This window comes from Felis catus, chromosome F2 (genome assembly GCF_018350175.1).
Source record: "Felis catus isolate Fca126 chromosome F2, F.catus_Fca126_mat1.0, whole genome shotgun sequence".
NCBI lineage: Eukaryota > Metazoa > Chordata > Mammalia > Carnivora > Felidae > Felis > Felis catus.
The window spans coordinates 67,422,863-67,449,480 of NC_058385.1; the positions used below are offsets into that span (position 1 = coordinate 67,422,863).

General features: G+C 49.8%; 3 protein-coding genes across 20 annotated transcripts in view; 1 reads left to right on the top strand and 2 right to left on the bottom strand.

Annotated features, from left to right (window-relative positions):
* The window catches only part of TATDN1 (TatD DNase domain containing 1), a 59,820-nt gene extending 57,890 nt beyond the window's left edge, over positions 1-1,930 (bottom strand). For 3 of the 4 annotated variants that reach the window (XM_023248592.2, XR_006592636.1, XR_006592635.1), the window contains exon 1: positions 1,851-1,928. In XM_023248592.2, coding sequence (XP_023104360.2) covers positions 1,851-1,872 — 22 coding nt within the window. In that variant the 5' untranslated portion in view covers positions 1,873-1,928. Of the gene's footprint in view, positions 1-1,850 lie in introns of all 4 variants that reach the window. The other variant, XM_004000111.5, reaches the window with a different exon arrangement.
* Positions 1,931-1,945: 15 nt separating this feature from the next.
* NDUFB9 (NADH:ubiquinone oxidoreductase subunit B9) lies at positions 1,946-9,274 on the top strand. 2 transcript variants are annotated; one of them, XM_004000113.6, is made up of 4 exons: positions 1,946-2,105; positions 5,184-5,376; positions 5,938-6,051; positions 9,045-9,274. In XM_004000113.6, exons 1-4 carry the CDS (start codon positions 2,005-2,007, stop codon positions 9,174-9,176), a joined length of 540 nt encoding a protein of 179 aa, XP_004000162.1. In that variant the 5' UTR covers positions 1,946-2,004; the 3' UTR covers positions 9,177-9,274. The 2 variants fall into 2 exon arrangements, with proteins under 2 accessions (XP_004000162.1, XP_044905958.1); XM_045050023.1 differs by lacking the exon at positions 9,045-9,274 and adding an exon at positions 7,903-7,950.
* A 755-nt stretch (positions 9,275-10,029) lies between these two features.
* Positions 10,030-26,618, bottom strand: part of MTSS1 (MTSS I-BAR domain containing 1) — a 175,380-nt gene continuing 158,791 nt past the window's right edge. For 4 of the 14 annotated variants that reach the window (XM_045050011.1, XM_045050012.1, XM_019823103.3 and 1 more), the window contains 8 exons: positions 24,853-24,960; positions 23,484-23,581; positions 21,305-21,515; positions 17,414-17,533; positions 16,348-16,542; positions 14,885-15,058; positions 14,394-14,556; positions 10,030-12,968 (listed from right to left, as the gene is read on the bottom strand). In XM_045050011.1, the coding sequence (XP_044905946.1) occupies positions 12,268-12,968; positions 14,394-14,556; positions 14,885-15,058; positions 16,348-16,542; positions 17,414-17,533; positions 21,305-21,515; positions 23,484-23,581; positions 24,853-24,960 (1,770 nt within the window). In that variant the 3' untranslated portion in view covers positions 10,030-12,267. The remainder of the gene's footprint in view (positions 12,969-14,393; positions 14,557-14,884; positions 15,059-16,347; positions 16,543-17,413; positions 17,534-21,304; positions 21,516-23,483; positions 23,582-24,852; positions 24,961-26,618) is intronic. The other 10 variants (XM_045050015.1, XM_011291453.4, XM_019823106.3 and 7 more) reach the window with 4 other exon arrangements.

Here is a 26,618-nt window from a genome sequence, read left to right on the forward strand (position 1 = left end):
TGGAGGCAAGGATTTAGTTTTATATCACAAATAAGTCTTTTCCTTGTGTACTGCTTCATGGCTCTTGGCCCACCTCCCTCATCAATTATATCACAGATTGGAGCGGGGAGGAGGACAGACACCACACCTGGAAAAGGTCTGCGACCATTGAGGGCTGTTCCCCCCAGCCCCACCCCAGGCTCTCCTACACCATTTTTAAATTTCTTTTGTGGCACTTGACACATTCTCCCCTGCAGTTGCTTTGATGGCATATAAGTCTTGACTGTACATATCTCTTCAGTCTGAAAATTAACTGTGCCACTAGGTTCTTTCATAGTTCCACAAAGTTAGCACAAAGTCCTTGGTAAAAAATACTGCTCAAAATAACTGATTGGGGCACCTGGGTGGCTCAGTCGGTTAAGCAATCGACTCTTGGTCTCGGCTCAGGTCATGATCTCCCGGTTTGTGGGTTATAGCTCCGTGTCGGGATCTGCACTGACAGTGCAGAGCCTGCTTGGGATTCCCCCTCCCCCTCTGCTGCACCGGTGCACTCTCAAAATAAATAAACATTTCTTTGAAAAGTAGAATTGACAAATGTAGTAAAAATAAATAACTCTCAGGTCTAAATTTATAATCCTGATCTCTCACACTACATTTCCAATTGCCCAGTGAACGTCTTCGGCTGGATGTCCTATTAAGACTCTTAAACCTAAATCACATGGATCTCGATACATCTCCTACCCATTGCCAGACTAATCATGCTTCCACTCATATTTAGGTACTTATCCCAGCCCTGAGTCATCTCTGACTGTTCACGCTCTCTTACCACCATCAACACGCTGCTGCGAAATGCTGCATACGGACATCTCTTGTATTTCTCTCTCCCTTTTCCACTGCCCTAGTTCAAGCTTGGAAACGTCTCCCTAGCTCTCTCCCTCCCCCACCAAACCTACAGTAGCTATCAGGATTGCCTTATTAAAAGAGAGATGTGATCATTGCCATTTTCCCACCTTCAAGTAGCTGGAAATTCCACGATGACAAGAATCATGCCCAGCTTCACTCACTGCTGTAATAACGCACAGCCCAAGGTTCCTGGTGCATAACTGACCCCATGATTTACTTAACCCATGAAGGTTAAAAGCCTTCAGCGAAGCTCCACTCTATACACAGTAAAGTCAGCCAGACATTTGAGTCCCAAGTTACCCTTCCAATCCTAGCTTTCACAATGTCTCAGGTTTTCCTAGGTGCCTGGTAGTAAATACTCTTCCCCCTTTGGTTCCTGTCGCATTCTCCCTCTTGTTCTACCGATGGTGAAAGGATTATTGTACTCGTCAAGTAACAGAACTTGTTCTTCTCCCCACTATTTGTGTCCTCTAGTTTTCTCCACCTGATGGTGATCCCAGCAGATAAGGGTCTTTGTGCCTTGAGTTCCTAGACCGGTGCCTGTCCCACCAGAGGCGCTCAGTAACTGGGATATGAACGCATGAATTAGTGAACGGGTCCCTTGAAGCTGTCATCCTCTCCGTCATGGAGGGGGAAGGGGCGGGAGGTGCGCATGGGAGGGAGGGGACTACAGTGAACGGCCTCTCTTTTTGTAGTTTCGCTTCCTCTTATAACTGAATAGAACACATACGTTGAAAAGAGCATAAATCGTAACTGCACAGTTTGTTAATTTTCACAAGTGAGCGCACCGTGAAACCAGCACCCAGGCCGAGCACCAGAACATTAACGGCAGTCAGAAGCCTCCCTGCGCCCTCTTCCACTGAGTGCCCTTTCAACCTTCAAAAAGCGGGAGCGCTCAAGTCCTGGTGCCTGGCCGCGGCGAGCGACGCATATAAACAGAAAAGCCCAAGAATCCCCAAGGCACTCACCCACAAACTTGAAGCGACTCATGTCTGCGGCCCGGCTCCGCTCCGGCGGAAGCGGAAGTGGCGTCCGTCGTCCCGCCCTTCCGGCCGCCCCGCCCCTTGGCCCGGCCTCCCGCTTCCCGGGAGTCCCCGCGGCCTCTGGAGGAAGCGGGCGGTCATGGCGTTCTGCGCGCCGGGTGCCTACCTGACCCACCAGCAGAAGGTGTTGCGGCTTTATAAGCGGGCGCTGCGCCACCTGGAGTCGTATTGTGTCCACAGGTGGGAGAGGGGGACCTAGGGTGCGGGGAGGGGATCCCGGGGATCCTCAGGCCTCGGGGGACCGAGCGGCTCAAGGACAAGGAGGACAAAGTGGGAAGCCGGCCGTAGGCCCGAGTCCGAATCCAAGCTTGTCGCCCCTAGCTGCGAGACCTTGAAGAATTGTTTATCTGGCTTAGGCCTCAGTTTTCTGTTCAGGAATACCGATGGAAGTCCAGCGCTTACTAAATAAGAGCTTTCTTCGTGACCTTCTTGTTCTTAATATAAGCAACAGTAATATGTGCGTTGGTTTTTAGTTCTCAGAACAACTCTAGGAGTCAGGGATTATTTAGCCTTATTTTGCAGGTAAGGAAATAGGCAGGGAGAGTCATTTGCCAAGTCCCTCCAGCTGGTGGCTGGGCCAGGATTAAAACTCAGGTGCCTAACCCTAAAGCATCATCAGTCTCTCACCCGTCGAGTCAGCTTTCCTCTTCAGCTTCATCCAGCCCTTTCCATTATTTTCACATTCACATAATTCTTTACCAGCCATGTAATTCTCTTTCTTCTCTCTCTCTCCATCCGAGAGTAGTCTTAGGACATAGTCTTCAGACATACAGATTTTCACGACCTGGATGCAGTGCATGGTGGGGTGGCAACCCAAGATGTGTAGATGCCAGGCCTCATCGGAATCCTAAAGCCTAGTCCCAGGAGAAGAGCTTCTGGGAAAAAGCTCTAAATGATGGGAAACCAAGTAGGTCTGGAAAAGTTGGGGAGGGTATCCTTGAAGCCCAGATCGCCCATTTGTGATTATTGGAAAGCCATTGACCTGCTTCTCTGCTAGACAGAAAGATGGCCAGGCTCAATGTTGTGGAATTGTTAGTCTCTTCCCTGATTTTCCTCATTAATTCATCTGACAACATTTGCATTTCAGGTTCTTTGCTGGCTACTGAATAAATAAAAATTAGTAAGTCCTCTTTCTCCGCTGTAGCAGCTCATGGGTTAATGGGGAAGATGGACATGTAAACAGATAACAGAGAATTACCAGTCTTACAAAGATGAAGGATTCAGATAACACTGAATCGCATCTGGGATTTTTTTTTTTTCAACTTTTTTTTTTTTTTTAAATTTATTTTTGGGACAGAGAGAGGCAGAGCATGAACAGGGGAGGGGCAGAGAGAGAGGGAGACACAGAATCGGAAACAGGCTCCAGGCTCCGAGCCATCAGCCCAGAGCCTGACGCGGGGCTCGAACTCCCAGACCGTGAGATCGTGACCTGGCTGAAGTTGGACGCCTAACCGACTGCGCCACCCAGCCCAGGCGCCCCTGGGATTTTTTTTTTTAATTCATTTATTTTTGAGAGAGAGAGAGAGAGAGAGAGAGAGAGAGAGAATCCAAAGAAGGCTCCCCACTGTTAGCACAGAGCCTGATGCGGGGCTTGAACGTAACCAGCCGCAAAATCAAGAGTTGGATGCATAACCAAGTGAGCCACCTAGACTCCCCTGCATCTGGGAATATTAAAGTCCATAGTCATGGAGGAAAGAATGAAAGCATCTCCTATGATAACATTGACTCAGCGTTTTTTAAGACTTACCTCCTCTCTTAGGACTTTTCTTTCTCCGTTTGTCCTTAGTGCTCTTTGTTCTCCATGGTTACATCCCAGGTCCTTGGTAATTGGTGTATATACTTCAGGTAGTCTCATCTAATCATCTAGGACTTGAGTTACCACCTACACTCGCTGGTCTCTAGCTGTTTTCCAACTGTTCTTTGAAACTCAACTTGTCTTAATGCCTTAAAACCAGACTCTCTGCTGCCTCATTCTGATCCTTTCTCCAAATTCCTTGTCTCAGCTAATGGTGTTGTTAGTAATGGCATTATTCAGCCACTCAGCGTTAAGTTTTAGAATTGTTCTCAAATACTCTCTACTTACCAACTCTGCCAGTGACACATGTACTTGCGTGCTGTGTATAATTGGATACTGACTTTTGTAAATTCTCTCCACAGTGTAATAATGTTAGTAGCTGACATTATTGAGCAGAGGAGGTACCAGGCACTGTCTGAAGTGTGTTTGTATGATTTGGTTTGTCAGATCTTTAGGATAACTTTAAGATCTAGGTACTGTTACTAACACTTGTAGAGGAGGAACCCATGGCCTAAAGACATTACCCCCAGGTTACATGGCGAGTAAGCTAAGATTTAGTCCCAAGCAATTTGATTTCAGCAGACACTCTCATAATTCTGTAGCATAAATGTCTCTCTCCTGTCTCCTACCAGCACAGTTGCCTGCTTCACGCTCTTCTCATCTGTGGCTTGGATTATTGAAAGGCTTTAAATGATCTCTGCCTACCATTTCTTCTAGAACCTGACCTTAATTTGCCTACAATCCTGCAGTTAGTGTCGGAGTCAGGATTCAAACTCCTATGTCTCTGATTCCGGCAATAGAATTGTGTAACACCTCCCTTCCTACTCATCTTTGTATCTCCAGAATTTAGCACAGTACCTTGCACAAAGTAGGCGGAAATTCAGTAAGTTGTCATTTAATGCATGTTGAATGATCCTACAGAGGCTATAGTTTTTCTCTTTTGCAAATTATCTTTTTTTGTTGTTTGAATCTGCATTTTTTTTTTTGGAGGAGAAAGTGGGGAAAGTGGTTAGGTTGTATTTAATACAGTGTTTTTAATTTTTTTTTAATGTTTATTTTTGAGAGAGACAGAGTGTGAGCAGGGGAGGGGCAGAGAGAGGGAGACACAGAATCCGAAGCAGCTCCAGGCTCTGAGCTGTCAGCACAGAGCCCAATGCAAGGTTCAAACTTAGAGTTCAGGAGATCATGACCTGAGCTGTAGTCAGAAGCTTAACCAGCTGAGCCACCCGGATGCCCCTAATACAGTTTCTTGTTTTCCCCCTCCCCCACTGTCGGGGGCAGGGGAACTGCAGAGCAAGCAGTCCTAACGATGTGGCTGTTCCATTGGCAGGGCCTGGGGAAGGTCCAGGTAGTCATGCTACATAACCAGAAGGGCTTAGTGGAAGTACAGCCTCTTGTCAGGCAGTAATCCTGCTCAGTTGAGTAGATAACATTTCTAATCTCCAAAACCATTTTGATTTAAGGGACAAATACCGCTACTTTGCTTGTTTGCTGAGAGCTCGGTTTGAAGAACATAAGAATGAAAAGGATATGGTGAAGGCCACCCAACTGCTGAGGGAGGCAGAGGAAGAATTCTGGCACAATCAGCACCCTCAGCCGTACGTCTTCCCCGAGTCTCCAGGAGGGACCTCCTACGAGAGATATGAGTGCTACAAGGTGGGCGAGCATCGCGGGGGCAGCCGCAGACTCTGTTCCTCTCATCCTGAACCCTTGGCCCCAAAACCACCTGCCCCAGGGAGGCCAACTTCTTTCTGACAATTGTGAATACTTTTCTGCGGTGTCTGTTTCCTCTCTCCCAGGTGACATTTAGGCTTTTCTTTCGGAATTCAGCTCCAGAGTCTTGCGGTATCTTTTTGACAAAGGAAGGGGCTAAATTACTTGGTGTATATCACCCACTCTTGCATCTTAAAGGTAACCGATTTGGGTTGTGCTCACTATTTCTGAGCAATTACAGGTAACAATTCCACGTAGCAGGAAGAGTGCAGATCAGGGAGCAGTGGTGCCGGCTCTCTGTGGACTGGCCTTGAGGTTTCTCGGCCCTGGGCTCCTTGACTCTGAGCTGCCCTCTGCTGCTCGCTGCGTTGTGCCAGAAACGGTCTGGTGTGTGCGGTGCTTCAAAATATCCCGTCAGTTTTGCCTTCTGCCTCCTGGGCAGGCCCTGTGGCTGGCACGTCAGTGCCTCCCTTGGGCCAACGCGGTGATTTCGTCTCCGGACAGGTTCCTGAGTGGTGCTTAGACGACTGGCATCCGTCCGAGAAGGCGATGTATCCAGACTACTTTGCCAAGAGAGAGCAGTGGAAGAAGCTGCGGAGGGAGAGCTGGGAGCGGGAGGTGAGTCCTCCCCGCCTTTCGCCGCAGAGCTCGGCCCGCATGGGCGGCACGGGAGCGCGCTCGGGTTTTGTTCCCCGTGCGCAGAGGCCCAGGTTCCGGTGATGACAGTCACCGTGGCCCCTTGCCTCCCAGATATACTTCCTGGTATATCTAGATGTTCCTAGATGTGTTAAATGTAGCACTTACAGGCTTCACGCAAACAGGTGGCGATGTGTCGCTGGTCTCTGGGTTTTCTGCTATTTTGCTTCTCCCCTCCTCTTCCTCAGTCCTTTGCCTGACCTGCTTGCCATCCCCGCGTGTCCCTAACTTTCCTCTCCATCCGTGCCTCAGACACTTTTCACTGCGGAGGTCTGAGTTACGTTTTTAAAAGCTGAGCGTTGCCATAGTGGGAAGGGTGTGCTGAAGAGGGTGGGAGGAGAGATGGAGAAGCCGGTTGGGGGTTGCACCAGGGCGGATGCAGCGGATAGGGAAGGGGCCGATTCAGGATGTCATTTGGAGGGACATGAAGGCTGACTGGATGCAGCCATGAGGGGGTGCGTGAGGGACAGGGAGGAATCGAGAATGAGTTCCAGGTTTCAAGCTTTAACACCTGGAGTTTGGTGATGATTTATTGAGCTGGAGAAGATGAGGGAAAAACAGGTGTCGGAGGGACAAGCAAGCGCTTGGTTTTCAGTTTGTTAAATTTGAGAATACTGTGAGACCCAAGTGCAGATGTCAGTAGGTGACTTTGGGTGTACGAGTTGGGAACTCAAAGGAAAGATTTGAGTTTGAAATAGAAATTTGTGACATATCCGTTGTTTTAAAAGCTACAGAGTGGCACCTGGATGGCTCAGTCGTTTGGGTGGCCGACTTCAGCTCAGGTCATGATCTCATGGTCTGAGTTCGAGCCCCACATCGCGCTCTGTGCTGACAGCTCAGGGCCTGGAGCCTGCTTCGAATTCTGTGTCTCCCTCTCTCTCTCTTCCCCTCCCCAGCTTGTGCTCTCCCTTAAAAATAAATGGATAAACATTAAAAAATAAAGCCACAGAAACGTGATTCTTAAGAGAGTGGAGAGAGACAAGCAAAGTCACAGGCGCTCCCACCTGTGGAGGTCAGGAAAGGAGATGGCAGAGCCCCCTGCAGGGGAGAGGGGTGACAGCAAGTCCAGGACAAAGTGTTTCAGGAATGGCTGGTCAGCGTTGGTCACCTTTGCCGAAAGTTGCTAAAAAGTGGAATAGAGTGACGCCTGGAAATAATGACCACAGATTGCGGCCACGGGAAGGGCATTAGTGGCCTTGGCGAGGGCCTTTTTTGGAGGGTTTAATGGCACTGGTGGGAGCAAGTGGAAAAGAAAGAGAAGACAGCTGTGGGGTTGGGGGCGAGGGATTCTTGAGAAGTTTCGCTGGAACTGGAGACCGAGGCATTATTTTCTTTTAAGATAAATATGGATGCATGTGTACTGATGAAGAGATGGGGAGGGAGAGAAACGGACGAGATTGAAGCGAGGTGAAAAGGTCAAGGAGGAAAGCTTTCGAGAAGAGGGATGGGATCCCAGGCATACGTGGAGGCCTTTGAAAGGAGAACAGGTTCTCCCTCCATGAGAATTGGACGAAAGATGCGTGGAAGTACATTTGGGCCAGAAGTTTTGGTGATGGGAAAAGGAGAGTTGTACGGGACGGCTTCTCTTTTTTGCGAGGAGGAGAAGGCATGAAGTGGGCGCAGCCTGTTTGGAGAGTGTGGGAAGGATGTGGTAGCCGCGGGAGAGGAGCACCCCGGGAATAGGAAGATCGCCAGGTGGTGGTGAAGGCCCGGTTGAAGCTGGGAATGGCTCGTGGGTTGGCACCAGTTGTGCCAGCATTTTTTTCTTTCTAGCAATCCAGGCGGTCTGGTGCAGACTGGAAGTGAGTGGTTACCGTTTGTCCAGTCGAGAGTGTCCAAGACCAGAGGCTGTTCAGGTGATTGTTCCGGTGGGATCTAAGTGGGTAGAGGCGGCACGGAGACAGGAGGCTGGTGGAGAGAGAAGGGCAAGCTGGGTCAGGAGGTCTGTGAACCGGCCATCTCTTGAGTTTCAAGAGCATCTTCAAAGGGACGTTTAAGCACGAGCCGGAGAGGGGCACTGTGTTTGTATAGTGGGATATCTGATTCATGATCCGAAAGTCATATGGGTGCTTGTGATAAGGTCCAGGATGTTGACGGCAGGAAGTCCTTGGCCAAGGCGGAGTGGAAAGAAAGTCATTGTGACCAGGGAGGGCAGTGTTTGCTAAGGGATGTCTCCTCTTTGGGAAAGGGGGCAGGGGTGTATTTACTCATGGAGAGCAGTAGGTTCATTCTGCAGTCAGTCACCGGTGACCCCTCCATAGAAACGTTCTCCCTTTACCTCATCCGCCTGACATGATTAAACAGCACATATGTTGGAGACGCCGGTCACCCACAATCCAGAACTTTTTCTGAAGGAAGTTCCAGAAAAAATCATGGCTCTGGCGAGTGGGTCTCTTACATGTCCTCTGTCAGGACAGGGATAGTCTTGGAGGTCTCTGGAACCGGGGGGTGACTGGACAACATCAGGCAGAATGGAGCACGTTTTCACGTGTGATTTCACTTTATATCTTGTTCTGGTTGCTACTTGGGGGGCTTTAAAATGAACATCTCTAACATAGAAGAATTAAGGTTTCCTAATGGTGCTTTTGGAGAGCTCTTAGCTGAGACACAAAAATGTCTTTTTAGGGAGTACAGGTGGGGGACCATAACAAGGGGTAATTGTCGCAATTTTGCTTGGTGAGTAAGGGACAGGGGCAGAGGGTTTCTTGGCTCTGCTGTTTTAAGAAAGGGAAAACCTTTAAGGAGAATTGTTTCTCTGAGTTAAACTGTGGGTATAAAAATAAGGCAGGTATATAGAAAAAACCCTTTGCGGTAGTGAGAGCCAGAAAGCATGTAAATGTGACACAGGTTCAAAGCAGATACTTCACATTTTCCAGTCAGTTTGACTCTAATTGTTCCTCCCTTCCCCCTTCTAGGTCAAGCAGCTGCAGGAGGAAACCCCAGTCGGTGGTCCCAACACTGAAGCTTTGCCCCCGGCCCGAAAGGAAGGCGATTTGCCCCCCCTGTGGTGGCATATTGTGACCAGGCCCCGGGAGCGGCCCATGTAGAGAGAGAGGAAGACGCCTCGCCTGTCACGCTTGCGAGTGAAATAAGTTACAGAACGGGCACACACGTGCCGTAATAAAAATAACTCCATGTGGTGTGACTGATGTGTTCCTCTGCGCGTTAACGTGACACCAAGTGGCTGTGCCGCTGTCGTCTCCCGCCACCTGTGCCAGAAGTATGCGGAGTGTGGTCAAGTGTCCTCTGCCCAGGGAGTCCTGTCGATAGCGCGTATCATCAGGGACAGCTGCACAGAACCAGATACAGGAGTTACTCTGAAGATGAGTCACAGACTCCAGTTGAAGGCTCAGGGGCTGCAGTACGAAGTCTAGGGAAGGGGTGTGAGGATTGAGGGCTTGAGATACCATTTTTGGTTTTCTAAAGGTGCCACGAATGAGATTTTAGGTGGTTAAAAGAAAACCTCGAAGCAGCACACACTCAAGTATGATGGGGTTTGTGGGGTTCACGCAGGATTGGAGGTTTGGGGGTTGCAGTGAAAGGGTCCAGTCTGAAACTGTGACACCTATTTTGGAGGCACTGTTCCAGCCTTGCTTCCTCTCCTGTGGCCTGGATTGTCACAGGGAAGGGGACAGCAGCACTCTTTATATGTTGGAAGAAGCTTCTCTAAAAGCTAGAGCCATTTTTAGCATCAGCCAACCCACCTGCTTTTAGTTTGTGATAGCTCATTAGAACTGTGTTCACATAGTTCATCGATTGAGGCAACTCATGTTCTCGGGGGTTCACGGCCATGACAAAAAGAACGTTCTGTGGGTGCTCTGAGTAAGCCCAACCGGAGTCTCCGGGTGTCTTCTAACAGCTAAGACTTGCGACTGACTTTTAATAAGTCTTGAAATACCGTTTTTTGTTTTCTAGTGGTTCTTTATTTATAATGTAGGCTGAAGCAATTGTTACAAGGTAGAAGGGAGACACATTACACAATTGTTATTTATACAAGTTTAGAACAAAAAACTGCACAGGGAGAGGTCAACTCTCAGTACAAACTAGCAACTAAACCACAATAATTTACCTTGAGAAACGATTTCTTTATTTTTAGCTGTGACACTGCTTTTACAATATGCAAAAACACAAACAGAACTACCCAAGGTGTTTTGTCACATTCTTTCTACATTGAATTTGGCAACATTTTATATTAAATTTATTCAGATTATACTAACGTTTAAAAACTAAACACGTGAAAAGCTGTACCAAGGTACAGTCACATCCGTTTATTTCGAAGGTTTAAAATACCACTTTTATCTATTGTAATTACCTTGCAGTGATTTCTGCTTTTGCAAAAACCATCTCAAGCATCATATGCACAATGCATCAGCTACTTTTAGTCATCAAGATTGGTGGGCTAAACCACAGGCACTACTGTTGCTTATATTCTGTAGAAGGAGCTTGTTTTTCAAAGAAAAAAAAGCTTAAATAGTTTCTAATAATCATGCCTTTGCTTTAAAGCCGTAACATAAAATGCCCTTGAGCAATCACAGCAGTGTTAAATGTTAATATACAGAACAGTGACTATACAGGTACGTTACTCTCACATCCAATGCACTTATGTATTAAAGCATAAGATTATGTAATTGAAGATTAGAGCCAACAGAAACCTGCAGGGTCTGGGGGACCCACCAAGCTCCTGTTCGTTCGGAGGAACGGACCCAATTGCTTAAGGGACCTGCTTGGTTTTTTCAAACCCGGCTGTCTTCTCCAAACAAGATCCCTTTTAAACCTACAAATCTCTGTTGGCTTTAGGGAATGGGCATTAGAACAAATCGAACTTTCACTTAAAGTAAGAAAAGACATAAATCCATTCCAAAAACATTACCTAGAATACAAAAAAAGGGACAGTATAGTGGCCAGATTCCCAGTGACAATAAATAAATCCTCCTCTCTTCAATGTTTGGTATGATGCCAATTCACTGCCATTTGTTGAAAAGAAGATAAGAAAAACAAGCCCCCAGATTGGTAAACACATTGGCAAGTTGCTAGATTCCAAGCTGGTTACCCTTGTTAAATCCGCTCGAGTTTTTTCAAAATATTTGGGCTTTTCAACGCGCCCAGCCTGCTGGGCACAGTTAAGTAAAAGGCATTTATTTGCTATATCTAAGAATTCCCTGCTCTCATCATTTTAAAATGTTCTTCACATTTTTAAAACTGCCTTACCCTTTTTGGACGCATTTGGATCCCATGAAAGTGGGTACAAGAGACGAGTAACTGAAGTGGGGGGTTCTAGGTCTAACCGGCGGCAGCAGCATGCACGGGATTGGAGGTGGGTGCTGTGCAGTCAAGAGGAATCGTGGGAGAAAGGAAGTCCTTAAACACCCTACAGAAACAGACACTGCAATCCAGTATGGCTTGTTCGGATGCATTTACCATGAAGATACTAGAAATTCAACCTACAAGGCTACTCTTAAATGTTAACAGGATCGGCTATGTTGACAGTGTGCCCCTCCCACGGCCCTCCCCCCAATCCCAACAGAGTCTACCATTTCCAGATTCACTTCTCTCTGAATATTGCTCATCAATTGTTACTCCTGCTTTTCTCAGCCAGAACATACTACGTTTAAGTGAAGATTTTACCCCTTTATCCATTTTGTTTGTACATTAAAATAACTTGAATTTGCTTCTAAGCCAGACTACTAACAATGCATCTACAAAAGCTTGCAGGAAAAAGAAAAGAGAGAAAAGAAAAAGCGAAGTATAGTTATCCTTTTTTTCTGAAATTAACTACTTCGTGGTTCCCCTGCCCCGACCACCCCCCGCCCCATTATGCATTTAAAATTTTACAAAGACTTGTAAAAAAGTTAAATGGAATTTGGCACCTTCAGAAAAATCAAAAGGGAAACTAAGATTAAAATGTGCAGAAAGAAAACTGTCAATATTTACAAATTAAAAGATCAAAGTTATGTCAGTTACGTATGTTGCTTTTAATTCTTAGCTAAAGGTGTCGAGTACTTTCAAAAGAGCTGTATTCTGAGTTGCCTACAAAATCTTTTGTTTGATTACAGATTGGAATGGATCGAGACAAATTAGGTTTTATGAATTAAACAGTTCCTTCCCCACTGGCAGCATTTCTTGGGAGCCTAAGCGAGCCTACGAGAAGCGAGGGGCTGAGCGGTCGTTTGTGGTGGTCTTCTTCAGTTTCACGCCCCTTCGGATGGCGTTCAGCATGTCTTCCCCTTGCGGAGTATCTCTCGGGCTCAGGTCTGCAGCGTCACTCTCTGGAATCTGGCCTGGGGAAGCAGTGGCACTTGAGGGATCCCTTTCCTGGTCTTCGGCCTCGCTTTCTGGAATCGCCTGTCTGTGCTCCTCGGGGATACTGGGCTTCGGGCCTGGAAGAGGAGGGTTGACGGAGGCTTGGCCACTCCACATTGAGGAGGGCATGCTGGTGACACCCTGGGGGCCCTCACCCACAGAGGGCGACTCGGGGCTGTGCTCACCCCTCTCCTCTGGCCCATCCGGAGGTGCCGGCAGCACCCCGGGGAGGTCTGGGACGGTTGGGGTCTTGACAGGGATCACGGGTGTCTTGATGGGGATGGGACCGGCTCCGATGGTCCCCCGGCGGACAGAAGGCTTGGTGGAGGGGGTCCGTCGGATGGTTGCAACCCCTGGGGTGACCATAGCAGGTCCGAGGGTGGTGGGGAGGCCAGCAGTTGAGGCCGGGCGCTTGGCTTGGAACATCCGTCGGTAAGACTGGCTGATGTCACTGTTTCTCGGAATGGTGGATGATTTGTCAAACTCCTGCTGGTCTGCCTCCTGGTCACCGCTTACAGAGAAATAATCATAATCTGAAACTGATGATAAGGTTTGATTAGGAATCTCCAAGGCAGCAGCTTTGCTTTTTGATTCTTTTGTGCTAGAGGACAAAAGGCACGAGAGGCCAGGTGCTTTACCCACAGCCTCATCCCAAGCACCTCCCCCAATCTCCACACCGTCCTTAGAGGCCCCCAACGTCTGAGAACTGCCCCCCAACCCCGCCACCAGGCAGGGATCTTCGTCCTGCTCCCGATGTAATCCTGGGCCCTAGAACGGGGCTGGACGTCACAGGCACACACGCGATCCTGTTGAGCGGTGAAGCATGCCCGAAGACCAGGCCACATCAGGGCTACCCACCCAGCTGCTCTGAATAAAGGAGGTGAGCGGGAAGAGGATAGAAACTCCACAGACTCTCCAGCCCGGAATTTGACAAGAGAAACAACCCTTAGACAGATGATCGCAGGCCTTACTCTCTCATAAGGGACTCGCCAGGCGAGGGCTGGAAAAAGAACGGAGCTACTGGCAACGAGCCCCTGAAAACAGGTACAAAGACAGGCTCCGTCCGCGAGGTGTGCGTACGTGCTCTCAACACTGGGGTCACGCGGGAGGCAGAAGCACACAGAGTGAACGTCTTTGAGCGGGTTTCTGAACAGCAGCACCACCGGCATCTGGGGCCAGGCGAGAGGTTTGTTGCGGGGACAGGGGGCCGTGCTGTGCATTACACGACGTTCAGCGGCATCCCTGACCATCTACTAGATGTCAGCAGCACCCCCTCCATGGGTGGCAACCAAAAATGTCTCCGGACCTTGCCCGATGTCCCCTGGACGGCAAAACGGCCTTTCACTGAGACCCACTGAGTCCTAGAAGTTCTGGCCAGTGGACCGCAAACACGTTTGCTCAACTCCCCCAGATGCGCCCTAGCCCCGGCCACCACCTTGCTGGCCTGCGTGTGCTGTGGTGAGGGAGGCGGGGTTAGTAGAAGAGTTGGCTGGAATAGGTGAAGAACTCGGGCCTTCAGGACTGAGGTTCAAGCTCCAGGGCTGCTCATTAATTGTTTGGGCGAGGTACTGAGCCTCGCTGTCCGATGCGTAAAACGAGGGCGAGAATCCGTACTACCATAAGCTTAGATGGGAAAAGAGAGCGCTTAGCACAAAGTGCTGCGACACAAATGACCTGATTGTCATTCGCGGCATCTGAGTTCCCCCTGGGAGCTATCCTGCACCCGGATGGTGAGACACGGGAGAAGCTGCAAAAGTCCGGTCACCGGACGTGGCAGCTCCCCACTCACTACAGGTCAGCTCTCCCGAGCATGCCCAGAGGATGACAGTGGCTCTGAAGCGGGTCTGCTGGCCAGGGCTGACGCTGTGCTCATTCTTCTGCCTCGTCCCGGCAGGGAGGGCACCCCTCCTCCTCACCTGCCAACGCTCAGGAAGCCCACCTGGAAACCCCGGACCGCCTCGTACCTTGGGAGGGGATGGTGTCCTCAGAGCAGCATGGGGTGGTCGTCTGCGTGCTGTAGCCGCTGGAGCACTGGAGCGAGTCCCGGCTGCTCCTCTGCGTGTCCAGCTGGAGGCCCCGCGACAGGGCCAGCGCCAGTTCCTCGCAAGCCTCCATCTCCTCACCAGGCTGCACGCGGGAGGAACGAGAGAGACACAGACAAGCCACAGGGGCCGTGAATGCCCTGTCCGGTGTCCCCAGAGCCTTTCCGCATACTCCTGCAAGTGGGAGCCTCCGTAGTGTTCCTATTCTGCTCCCGTGAACATCACCCATCTATGGGTCCTACCCGGGCTCTAGAAAGTTCTACCAGTCTGATGTCAATACAAGGCTCTTCCCCGGGGGTGCAGGAAGTTCGGGGTTGGGGCGGGGGGAACAGGGCTCAGGTCCTTCCGGCTGCAAGGCTGACTCGGCCCCCTGCTGCTGGCCAGGTCTAGAGGGCAGAGAATAAAAGCGTCACCCTGGTGGCAGCTGACACGGTCATGCTCCGTGGTCTCTGAGCTTCCTCGGCAGCTGCAGGCGCACCGCCCACAGCAGTGGGTCCTCCTCCATTGGGGTCCGGCTCCCGCTTCTCCTTGCGGCGCTGTAGGGTGTTCACCAGGGGCTGATCATAAGGTCCTGGCTTGGCCCAGTCCTAAGTGGAACAAGAGTGGTCAAGCACCAGGGCCTCGGCCTCCACGTGGAGGGCCGCAGAACCCTCCGGACAGCTGCCCGCAGACGGCAGCTGGCCCCGGCAGGGGAAGCTCAGGCTAGGACAGGCCAGCAGGCCCTTCTATGTCCTCAGCCGGCTCGAAAAGAAGGCAGTGGAAAATCCTTTGGGGGCCCCCCGGGTGCCTCCCCTTTCCTCATATCTGCCCAAAGATGAAAAGCCTTCAACAACCAGGCAGGTGGGTACCTGTGGGAGACTCAGCCACCTAACGGCTGACCAACTGTCTAAGGTGTCCGAAGGCACCAGCCAGTGGAGACCCAATCCCCAGGGACAGCGCCCCCACTTATGATGTCTGAAGGAACCCTCTCTCTCCTCCAGCAGCCCAAATGTCTTCACTTGAGTGAAGTGGCCACCAGGAGGCACTAAAGGAATTCAGCCTCGCTCGGAGGCTGAACCTCCACTTCCTGGATACTGCGCCCCCCAGCAAGGGCCCTCAGGATGTGCCCTCTGAGGCCCTCACACAGGAAAGGCAGGCCTCTGGGGTCAGCAGGAAGACCCTGAGGAGCCTGAGGGGTCCACACTACCTGTGAGGGGTTAAGCCAAGACCTGCTCTAGATGCCGCAGCCTAGGCTAACCTGCGAGTCAAATTCGGGGCACCTCCTTGTAGGATATCCTCCTGGCATCAATTGGACTCGCTAGGAAATAATTTTAAAACTTTGCTTTTATATTAAAGCAAACATGTTTTAATATAAAACAAATGGGACTAAAAATAAAGTCTGCATTCACATTGAAGATAAAACATGATGATAAGCCAAAACATAGTTTGGATTACGGTTCCGTTCCCATGGCCCAATAAGGGACTCCAGGGACAAGTCTGAGGCACATGGCGGAGAAGGGCAGTCCCTCCCAGCCCCTGGTAACAGTGACACCCTGCGGTGGCCCCAACAGCGTAGAACTGCCTGCCGGCCCTGCAAGGCCATGTCTGGCATCACCGTCTAACCACCTCTAACCGGGCCGAATGAATGTTTCCGAAAGGGAGCCTCTCCCAGCTCCGCTCCACGTGGACATTTCTATCTCAGGTCTGCCTGCTGCTTTTTGGTTCTTCCCAGTGGGAATTTTCTTAGGGAGAGGTGTTATATGGGGAGGAAGGCAGAGTGTGGAAGGAAGGGGCAAGGGGGTGGGGGTCAGGATGAGGACCGTGGGACAGAAGAGGGGGGAGCACAGAGCCATGAAGGGGGGAGGAGGGAAAGAGAGGAGGGAGGAGAGACACAAACCTTCCAGCTAGGGATCTGAGATGACGGGAACATGCCGGGCCCAATGGTGTAATAATGAGCGTAGTCTGGAAGGTGGACAGAGGTGACCCGAGGGAGCAGGCGGGAGGCAGGCAGGCAATGAGGGGAAAGGCTTGCCCCCACGGGCCCCACATGGGACTCACTTGGCAAACTACAGTGAGAAAACCCGTTAGACAACTGGAAACAAAACAAACAAAAAAGGGGGGGGGGAAGGAAAATAAAATTAATATAACAGGATGAGTGTGGAGGTACAAGATGGCATTGACATTCAAGGGAGGAGGGAGACCTGAGTATTTATAAATAAAACAAGCGGCGGGCCCCGCTGCTCCTGGATGATCCGTGGTGTCAGAGGAAGGGCCACGGGGCAAAGAACACATACCGGACGGCAAGAAGTGTTCAGTCAAGCAAATAATTTATCTACATTTTAGAGTTGTGTGGAAATTGATCGGTGTCCTTAATTTTTTGGCGTTCTCAATGGTTTTGGATGATTTATAACCAATGGAGCTTAATTTCACGGTGATAATGATTTGTTCATCTCATTATGCAAATTAAAAACATTCTCAAGCAACAACTGAAAACTGTTCATTCCGGGTTTCTGAAATCATCACACTGTTCAGGAGCAGAATCCAAATCGGGGTGACGGGGGAGGAGGGGTTGGCGAACTAAAAGGAAGAAAAGCGCGCAGCCTCTGATGCAGTGAGATGTCCTCCTCCGATGGTACCGCAACAAGGAGGCCGCGGTGGGTGGGGTACTTGGGAGGGGGAGGGGGGACAGATGAGCGCACGACACTTCTGAGAAGGAGCCTTCCACCTCCGAGCTCCCCATACCCCTTCCTCTCCCTCAGGACACTGCAAGGTCATTGCCCAGGAGCCAGGCACCCTTTCAAGAAAAAGCCCTCAGCCTTGTCCCTCTCTCTGTCCCCAAAAGGGACTGCTCCTGGGATGCATTTTGTAGATTTTGAGTTTCAAGGTCCTGGTGGTGACAGTGACGGTAGGTGGGGGGCAGGGGAGGAGGGGTTGGCCACGGTGGCCGGGGCCCAGCCGGTCACCTTCTCTGTGGACGCCCAGGCGCCCATGGTGGAGCCTGAGCTGACTGAGGTGGGCGAGCTGCACTCGCTCACGGACTGGCAGGTTTCGGAGGCTTCAGAGGAGGCCGAGCTGGACGAGTTCTGCAGCAGGGAGGGACCACATGCCACCAAAAGTAACAGGAAATCAAAACAAGAAGATGGGGTGGGGAAGTGCACGCACAGAGACAGAGAGACAGACATATACACAGAAGAGGGAAGGATGAGAGAAGCAGAGGGTTAGGGTTATTTTTTTCCCTTTGCCAAAGCTGCACCCACACAGAGGCTTTCAAGCCCTCGAAAAGCAGCATGAGACACCTGCCAGACGGTCAGCCCCCCAGGACCCTGATGTGTGTGTGTGTCTAGTGTGTGCCTGGCACTGGTCGGTGAGACTCCCCGTGTTCCTTTGGGCATTTCTTCTCATGCCACAAGTCGAGGTCCCAGGGGAGGCCTGCCTTTGCTATCTCTCAGGTGCACAGGCATACTTAGTGCCTGAGGACTGACCCCCTCCACCACCACCACCCAGCTTGGGCTTCTGCTCCATACCTCTCCAGTCCCCAGCCTCTCCCTGTGTCACATGCAGCCTCTGCACCCATGCAGGGTGGTTTCCAGCCATGAAGCTGCATCTTCACAGGGCAGGTTTTTAGGTTTCTCTGCCTGGGAAATGATTTTGAGGTTTGGCCAGTGAGGCCTTGAGATCAGTGCAATGTTTCCAGGGGCCATCTAGGGAGGGACGGAGCATCTGGAGAGATCTGGGGCATTATAGAAAGGAGGTCTGACTTGGGACAACATGTCCTTGTGCCGATCTTTATTTCACCTCCAGTGTTGCCAGTCGCCTGGTGTCAGCCGGGGTACGTGCCCCCAGCTCAGTCTCCTGACATTCGGCTCGGGCAGGGACCATGCCCGTGGGCTCACCGTTATGTCTCAAACTTTCTAGTCCTGTACTGGCACGCGACAGGTGCTCAAAACTACTGAATGGATGAGTGATGAAGACCATCTCTTCCAATATAAACTTCCAATATAAGCACCAAGATAGTGCTTCGGGCACACCCAGAGATTTAAGTTCTGTCCGCTGCTAACTCCAATCTCCGGCTCATCTTTTTGTTTAAATAAGCCCAACCCTACCGGGGTCTACTCTTACTTCCTCAAAGTGTTCCTGAATTCACTGCCAAGGAGGCCAGATTCACGTTTCTGTCATGTTCATGTCCACCTCCTTCACAGCCAAAGAAAGAAAGGTTCCAGCAAAGGGACAGAGCTATAGCTCTCCATCCTGCAAGCAGCAAGGCTCCGAGAAGACACTTCAATGCATGGGGCCCCACAGAACCAAAGCAAGGACACGCTACCCACTGGACGCCCTGATGGCTCCTCAAGCTCAGAGTCTGGTTGGTGGTTCCGGAGCCAAAGTTTGAGGGTTTGTATTTAAGTTACGATTCTGTCACTTCTCAGTTGAGGAGCCACAACCTTAATCTAAAACTCCAATTTCTTTCATTTTTGGCACAGGGATCACTAATATCTAACAGAGGAAGAGAAAATGAAATTTTCTATGTGTCCATCTATGTATGTAGCACTTAATCAAGTGTACAGAGAGACCAGTTATCACTATAATTTACTAGGACTGTTCATTCTGGTCCCTCTAATTCAAGTATGTTCAACTTGAAAAAAAGAACCAATAAACCATTCCAGGACTGCAGGTTCCTACTTCTTTTGGCTTCTGTTCATTTTTCCTAAAGAACCTCTTGCCTCCATGGAATGAACAGCTCTAGGACGAGACCCTCAAAACAGACATAGTCCCACTCCTGGGCACAAGTGGATTAAGGTTAAATTTGAAAAGGGCACAGTGGAGGAAAATGGGAGAATTCTTAACATATTTCATCATTTGGCATTGGTTGAGACCCATGTGACCGAGTAGAGAAATGAAGGGCTCCTTCCCCTTAGAGATGTGTGTGCCCTTCCTCATCCTAAATAAAGGTAACATTTTGGGAGACTGGATCCTCTGGCCTATGTGACTTTGTACAATTTCCTTAACTTCCCCTCTACCTTACAATTATAAGCACTGTAATGCCTTTTTTTTTTTTTTTTGTAAAAATAGAATTCTGTTTTAAATTTTGCAGCATCCCTGAGCCTATTAAAACTACCCTAGAGTACCCTAGAGTTGCTAGCCAAGCAACTTGGGCACCAGCTTTCAGATTTAAGTAAATCCCACATGCCAACTTCTGCTTCCCTCGACATTACTGGAGGCAGAAACGCTCACTTCAGCCCGATCCACACACAGTCTTTGTCAGGGAGGCTGGAGCACGTGGCCTCTCTTTTTTTAGAAAGGAGTGTCAGCACACAATACTATGTTAATTTGTCAGTTGATTAAAAACACACACAGAATTAGGCTGCACATCAGAATAGCCTTGGAAGAAATTGCAAATTCCTGTTTTCCTTTCAACCGTTCACGCTCTGCTTTCAAGACACACAGGTATGGTTTAGCTCTGCCGCATGGCGGGGGACAGGCAGGTGACACCTTTCGGACCAAGCCAAAGCGCCCCAGCTAGGACAAGCACATTAGAACTCAAAGTCGTGGCTCTTGGCCCAGAATGTCTCTGTTTGAAATGAAGTCTCTCTGCCACAAAGGCAGAGAGAGGCCACAGTCTCCTGGGACAGCTGAAAAATGCCAGAGGGACCACTGAGCCGAGAACCTCTGGGTTCACCAACGTCAGACACATCAGGCAAGGAACCTTCTGGCTTAAATTCCCAAAATACTTCAGCTGCTTTCTCTACATGAAGTGTTCCCCAAAACACTCTCCCAGGGACACCTCATGGCTGAGACAGAACAGAAAGGACTCTGGACTGCTTGCCAGAAACCCTTGTTCCAGGTCCCCAACCTGCAGGTCAGATAATTGTGCAGCTTGGGTAAGTCACATCTCTGAGCCTCTGTTTCCACAACAAAACAGGGATAACAATGCTGCACAGATAGCAGACGTAGCATGTCCTAGGGTGGTGCCGGGGACACTGCAGTCAGTGACCGCGAAGCCAACTGGATACCTGGATACAAGAAAAGCACGCGACCTTCGAAGTCCAAAGGATCTTGGGCCAAAGCTGGGTCAGCCTCAGAACACACAGCGGGCACTGAGCCACATGCTCCCAGCAGATGGCACTGTGGGGCACCCTGGATGGCGTCTGCTGTTGTGCTGCTTGTTACTAAGTAGGAAGCCAGACCCCTGGCACTCAGAGAGAGAGGACGGAGAGGGTAGCACGGGAAGGGCGTCACAATACCCTGTCCAGCCCCTGCCTCCTGCTCCAGCTGGAACCACGGGCTGGGCTGGGTCTGGCGCCACTTGACCCAACTGGGGCTGGAAGATTCCCCGCCGTCCCCTCTCCCGGGAGCAGAATGCCAACGGAATTATCTGCAAGGGCTCTAAGGATTCATTCTCATCCTCACACCAATTGCTAAAAGGAACTGGAGAGGGCCAAGGAAGGTTTCCAAGGCACCGTTCAAGGACAGAATCTCCACCATTCAGAGAGAAGCAGACGTGCCGGCGGAGAAGGTGCCACCATCGCACGCATGTCCGTTAATTAAGCAGCATGCGAAGCCGGGCACTTAAGGGATGCCGGAGGATGGCCAAACTTCCTTGAGTCCGTCTACTTACCTGAGAGGACTCCCCAAACCAATGTGGCGACTTGACCATCACCACCATGGAGACAGGCTTCAAACCCAACTTATGGTTCTCACCCTTTGGGGAAAGGACACATCTAAAGATGAGAAATTAATCCAGAGGTTTCTTGCGTCGAGAGGACAGGGGTCTGCCTGAACCAACATCTTTCTTCGCATCCGGCCAGTGACGGTGGTCCAGGCACCACAGCCACTGCTGGAGCCAAGGGCACCCTTACCTGGTTGGGGGCCTCTGGCGGCATGGGGGACGGTGACTTGGACTGGAAGGCGTCCTGCGAAATGAATCCTGAGTCGTGGGAGGACACGCTGGACAGGCGGACGGGCGCCTGCTGGGCCAGGTTGGAGCTGCGGTAGCGGTAGTGTGAGCTGGGGGAGTGAGTGTGAGAGCCGCTGGAGCGCGAGTCACTGCTGTTGACGCTGTTCAGGCTGCTGTGGGGGCGGAGGGAACGCGGGCGTGCAAGGTTAAGGGGCAGGGATAGGGGAAGGGGGGAAACAGAAGACAACGGAACAGGGGAGGGGGGAGAACATAATATAATCAGCTGGGTACCACGGAGAGCCGGGCAAACGGTAAAACGTGTTTCCAAAACACCAAGTCATTAAGCTAGTAAACAAAAGGTTTTTATCATGTGAGCAAGCGGGGAGAAAAGTGGGAGCTGTCAAAAAGCAGGTCCGCCAAGACTCACTTCTCTGATGGTACGATGAGGTGTCCCTGGCACGGAGGCCCAGGATTCTGAAGAGTCAAGTGCTACCCAATTAATTCAGCTAGGTCATCTACCACCAAAGCTAGAGACCTAACATCTGTGGCAGGAAAAGAGACGGGGCTGATCTTATCTGCTCGTCTGCTTGCAGAACCTCATGACCACGGAGCGAAACCCACTAAGGCTTCAGCATCATCTGGTTAGTATATTCAAAGCTCTCCCTTAGATGCACCAACTGGGTCCAGGAAACCAAGGTCCACCCGGACAACCATCACTTTGGGAGTGCAGGTGCCACGGGGCCCCTCAAGGAGACTTCATCCTCGACGAGCCTGGTTCAAGACCGTCATAAAGAACACGGGCAAATCAACTCTGTGTGTTCATGTCAGCGTGTTTTACCTCTTCTTACCAGAGTCGATGCTTGAATGAATGGCTTTTCCCTGATCACAGAAATTTCTCTGGGAGAGTATCTGCGGGCCTGGTGTTAACAGCACACGTGGCAAGAGGCAGGCGGCTTTCAACAACTACAGGCAGCCGAGGCTGAGCTGTTTGTTTCCGAGGTGAACAGTAAACAGGATGTTGAGAAGCGTCACACACCCTCTGGGTGTTCTGTCTGCGCTGCGTCTCCAGTTCTAACAAGTATGCGCTCTGGTAACTCAGAGTGCAAAAACCAGAAAACCGAACACAGCCCCGCGGTCCAAACAAGCAGAACGGACAACGGGAAGCACTGGAAGGGCCGGAATAAACAACCCAGCCTGGGATTACCAAGGGTGTGGTTTCTGCTCCCGGCAAGAGAGTCTCGTCAGATTTCACAGACCCTGACAGCTAATGAGGTAGTCAGGACCGTGACTGCTCTACGCTAGAATTACTTGACAACGAATGTTCCGACAGATAGAGGGGAGGGTGCCAGAGGAAATCACTGCCGCTGGGGATAATTACCATAATTTTTGCTTCCCCCGACCCCACCCCCCACCCCGCCAATCAGCCAGAAGAGGGCATTTGGGGACTGGCAGTAAAGCCCACAGCAGCTGCACTCCAGCAAGCTGAAGGCCGATGCTGTCAGTGCCGCATGATTTTTGACTGAAGCTAAAACTAGAAGAAAGAAGAGAGAACTCGTGCAGCTTTGTTTTGTATTAGTCAGATAGTTCTCTTTGTTAGCAAAATGAAAACCCAACAGATTTGTCAAACACACACACACACACACACACACACACACACACACACACACACACAGAGCCCATAAGTGATGACAAGGAACCAACCAACATTTTCATGATGTAGCATCTTAAGTCTGAAATTACTGCTCTGTGTTTACTACCCAAGGTCAAATATGAAACCACACACACACACACACACACACACACACACACACACACACACACGTGTGTGTGTTTGGGGACATAACCAGACACAGACCAGGCAGATCCACCCTGTTCTTTCCTCTCACTGCTAAATTCGCAAGAAGTGGAAATCTACTTGGCTTTGAAAAGTCAAAGAGAAAGGTCAGTAGGTTGCATACATCAAGAAGGGTTAGTGATGCGTGATGAAGTTGCCATCCTTCAAAAAGAGAATACGCTTTGCAGTCAGCAGGCCAAGCATGGTCTTCTAACAGAAAACCGCTAGAGAACAATTTTGCAGATGGCAGACATTTCCGGAGGATTCTCGCTGCAGGTGAGTAGGGGCAGAGCCCAGCTTTACTTACCTGCAGACACTAGACTTGCGGGACATGGTGGTGCTGGGAGAAGAGGGTGGCGTCTGGTACGACCAACTATAATCAGAACCTTTCAAGTCCAGAATCACCTAAGGGGACAGAGCCAAGTGGGTAGGTGAGGTGCTGAGAAGGGAAACATCATCCATCAAATCTTTAACCTGCATCATCAAAATGCTGTCATCATCGAGGGGTGGGGGTTAACGTACAAAACGTTGTTAACGTCCTTTCTTCAGTTAAAGAACAACAGTACCAATCCATCAATGTCATAATCCTTTTTCTGAGACAAGCAAAAATATAAAAAATTGGAAGGGGGGAGGGGACCATGAAATGTCAGTCTAGAGGGAGAGGGAGAGATTTACAGCTACAGATTAATGATTTACAGGAGTCAGGTATACTCAAGGCCAGAATTTATAGGATTCTTGTCTCATAGCACCACAAATTCAATGATGGTGTTAGGATTTGTCGGTCTTGCACGTTAGCCGCCTGATATTCAGTGGGTCACTTCTGGCCCTGAGATTTTAAAACCTGACAGAATCAAGAGCAAGCCAATTTGTTCGCAGTTACTTCTACATCTGGCTCCCCTGCTTGACAAATAGCTATTTGAATGTGAGGTCTACCTTTCATTCACGTAGTAGATTCTCAATAAATGTCTATTCACGGAGCAAACGCGCGCCTGCTGTGATTTGACAAAAGCAATTTCATAGAATGGAAAACGTAAACTCTTGTGTTTGTCCTCTGAGTTGGTTCTCCAGGGAGGCAATGAGAATTTTATACAAAGGGCAAAAGCCAGCATGTGATTCATCAGCTGTCCCCCCAAACACGGTTCTTCCCACTTGATATGTTAATGTCATATGAACCAAATGAATAAGCACGGAAGATGTCATCTTTTCTGTAAAAGAGATCCTGTTTTAATCCATCAGAATGGGAGAAATTCCGTGAGAAGGTTCACAAGGATGACCAAAACACATCACTATCATGTTCCTGTGAGAGTTTATTTCTAGAGGACAGGTGAACACAGTGGTTAAGGCCATGCATGGGCTCTCGACTGCTGGGTTCAAATCCCACTTCTACCACTAATTAGCTAGATGAACCTGGTTAAAGGACTTTATCTCTCAGTGCCTCAGTGTCCTGCTCTGTAAAATGGAAATAATACTGAAGATTAGCTGAGGAAGTCTATGTAAAGCACTTAGAACATACATGGCACACAGCAAGTGCTCTATAATGGCTAGCAACGATGGTTACTGTATTGCACAATATAGTGAAACACAGGTAGGACTTTAAACGAGATGCCTCCGGGAACTCTCGAGACCTTGAACCTTTATGTCTTTGGTTTGCTCTCCCGAGTGCCCACAGCTCCTACCTGTTCACTTGAGGAGGGCAATTTGTGAGGGTCCATGGTCAGGCTTTTCAGATCTTCTGAGATGGTCTGAAGGTGAGTTATTTCCCCTAGCATGGAGATTTCTTCTTCCTGAAGGAAAGTAATCCACAACGTGTCATCATGAGTGATTCATTCATGGTCTTGGCTCAACTGTTTTTATTAGGGTTACTGTCTAACCCTTTCAACTTTCCAGAAAAGTCACCTCGAGACTGGTACATCTTGGCTAAAGGCACTACCAGCCCTTTCTTTTGGGAAACACAAAGGGAAAAAGGAATCTGCCATAATTATGGAGTGACCTGTCCCACCCAGACAGTGGTGAGCAAGTCAAAGAAAACACGTGGCCTTCCTCATGGTGCCTGGGGGGGGGGGGGGCGGGGGGGGAGCTGCCACATCTTCCCAGATGGTCCGCCTGCATCTTCTCATGGAGTCCTGCAGCATAGCCCCCTCCATAGGCCGAGGCCCTCTGAGTTCACTCAGCTTCGATGGTTGACACGATTTGGAACAATTTTGGTCCAGATCTGATAACAGCTCTTGGTGACAGCACATGTGTGTGTAATAAAGTTAACTATCCCCTCCCCCTTCTTATTTTTTCCCCACCTACTTGATAGAAAGTCACAGCAAGTGAGATAGGGGCAGGAGACTGTGGAAGAAAGTCATTCACTTCACCCAAGTACCAAGCTGGGACTGCAGGCCTTGGCAAGAATGAGCCATGGAAAAGTCCTGTGCTCAGAGGAACGACTCCTACTTGGAGCATTTTGCTAGGGCTGAGGGAAGTGAGCTGGGGTCGTTGTATCAGCTTCAAGAATGCCTACAGCAAAAGTCCTCAATTATGGCAATGCAAATGATTTACTTAAAAAAATAAGTCTTGGGGCGCCTGGGTGGCTCAGTCGGTTAAGCGTCCATCCGACTTCGGCTCAGGTCATGATCTCGTGGTCCGTGAGTTCGAGCCCCGCATCAGGCTCTGTGCTGACAGCTCAGAGCCTGGAGCCTGTTTCGGATTCTGTGTCTCCCTCTCTCTCTGACCCTCTCCCGTTCATGCTCTGTCTCTGTCTCATAAATAAATAAATGTTAAAAAAAAAAAAAAGTCTTGCAGGGGGCACCTGGGTGGCTCAGTAGGTTAAGTGTCTGGCTTTGGCTCAGGTCAGGATCTCAGGGTTTGTGGGTTTAAGTCCCACATAGGGCTCTGCGCTGGTGGTTTGGAGTCTACTTGGGATTCTCTCCTTCTCTCTGCCCCTTCCTCTCTGTTTCTGTGTCTCTCTCAAAATAAATAAATAAACTTAAAAAAAAAATCTAGGACGTCTGGGTGGCTCAGGTGGTTAAGCATCTGACTCTTTGATTTCAGCCCAGGTCATGATTCCAGGATCATGATCATGCATTGGGCTCTGTGGTGTGGGCATGGAGCCTGCTTGAGATTCTCTCTTCCTCCCTTCCCCACCCTTCGCCAACTCATGTGCTCTCTCTCTCTCAAAAACAAACAAAAACAAAAACAAAAACAAAAAAAGATTCTCTATCTGCCCCTTTCCCTGCTCATGTGTTCGCTCTTTCTCTCAAAAATAAATAAATAAATAAGTATGAATTGATTTGTTGAGGCTCCTCCCATATTAACCTCATGGTCACTCACTGGTGTTGAACCTAGCCACTGGGTCCCAAAATCACCTGAAAGGCTTGTTTAAAACACAGATGACTGGGGATCACTTAAGTGTCCAACTCTTGATTTCAGCTCATGTCATGGTCTCAAGGTTCAGGAG

Excerpts from the sequence above, each read along its gene's own strand:
- NDUFB9 (XM_004000113.6), top strand. The coding sequence starts at position 2,005 with ATGGCGTTCTGCGCGCCGGGTGCCTACCTGACCCACCAGCAGAAGGTG. Across the intron at positions 2,106-5,183 it reads GAGTCGTATTGTGTCCACAG|GGACAAATACCGCTACTTTG; the intron begins GTGGGAGAGGGG and ends TTTTGATTTAAG. Across the intron at positions 6,052-9,044 it reads GGGAGAGCTGGGAGCGGGAG|GTCAAGCAGCTGCAGGAGGA; the intron begins GTGAGTCCTCCC and ends TCCCCCTTCTAG.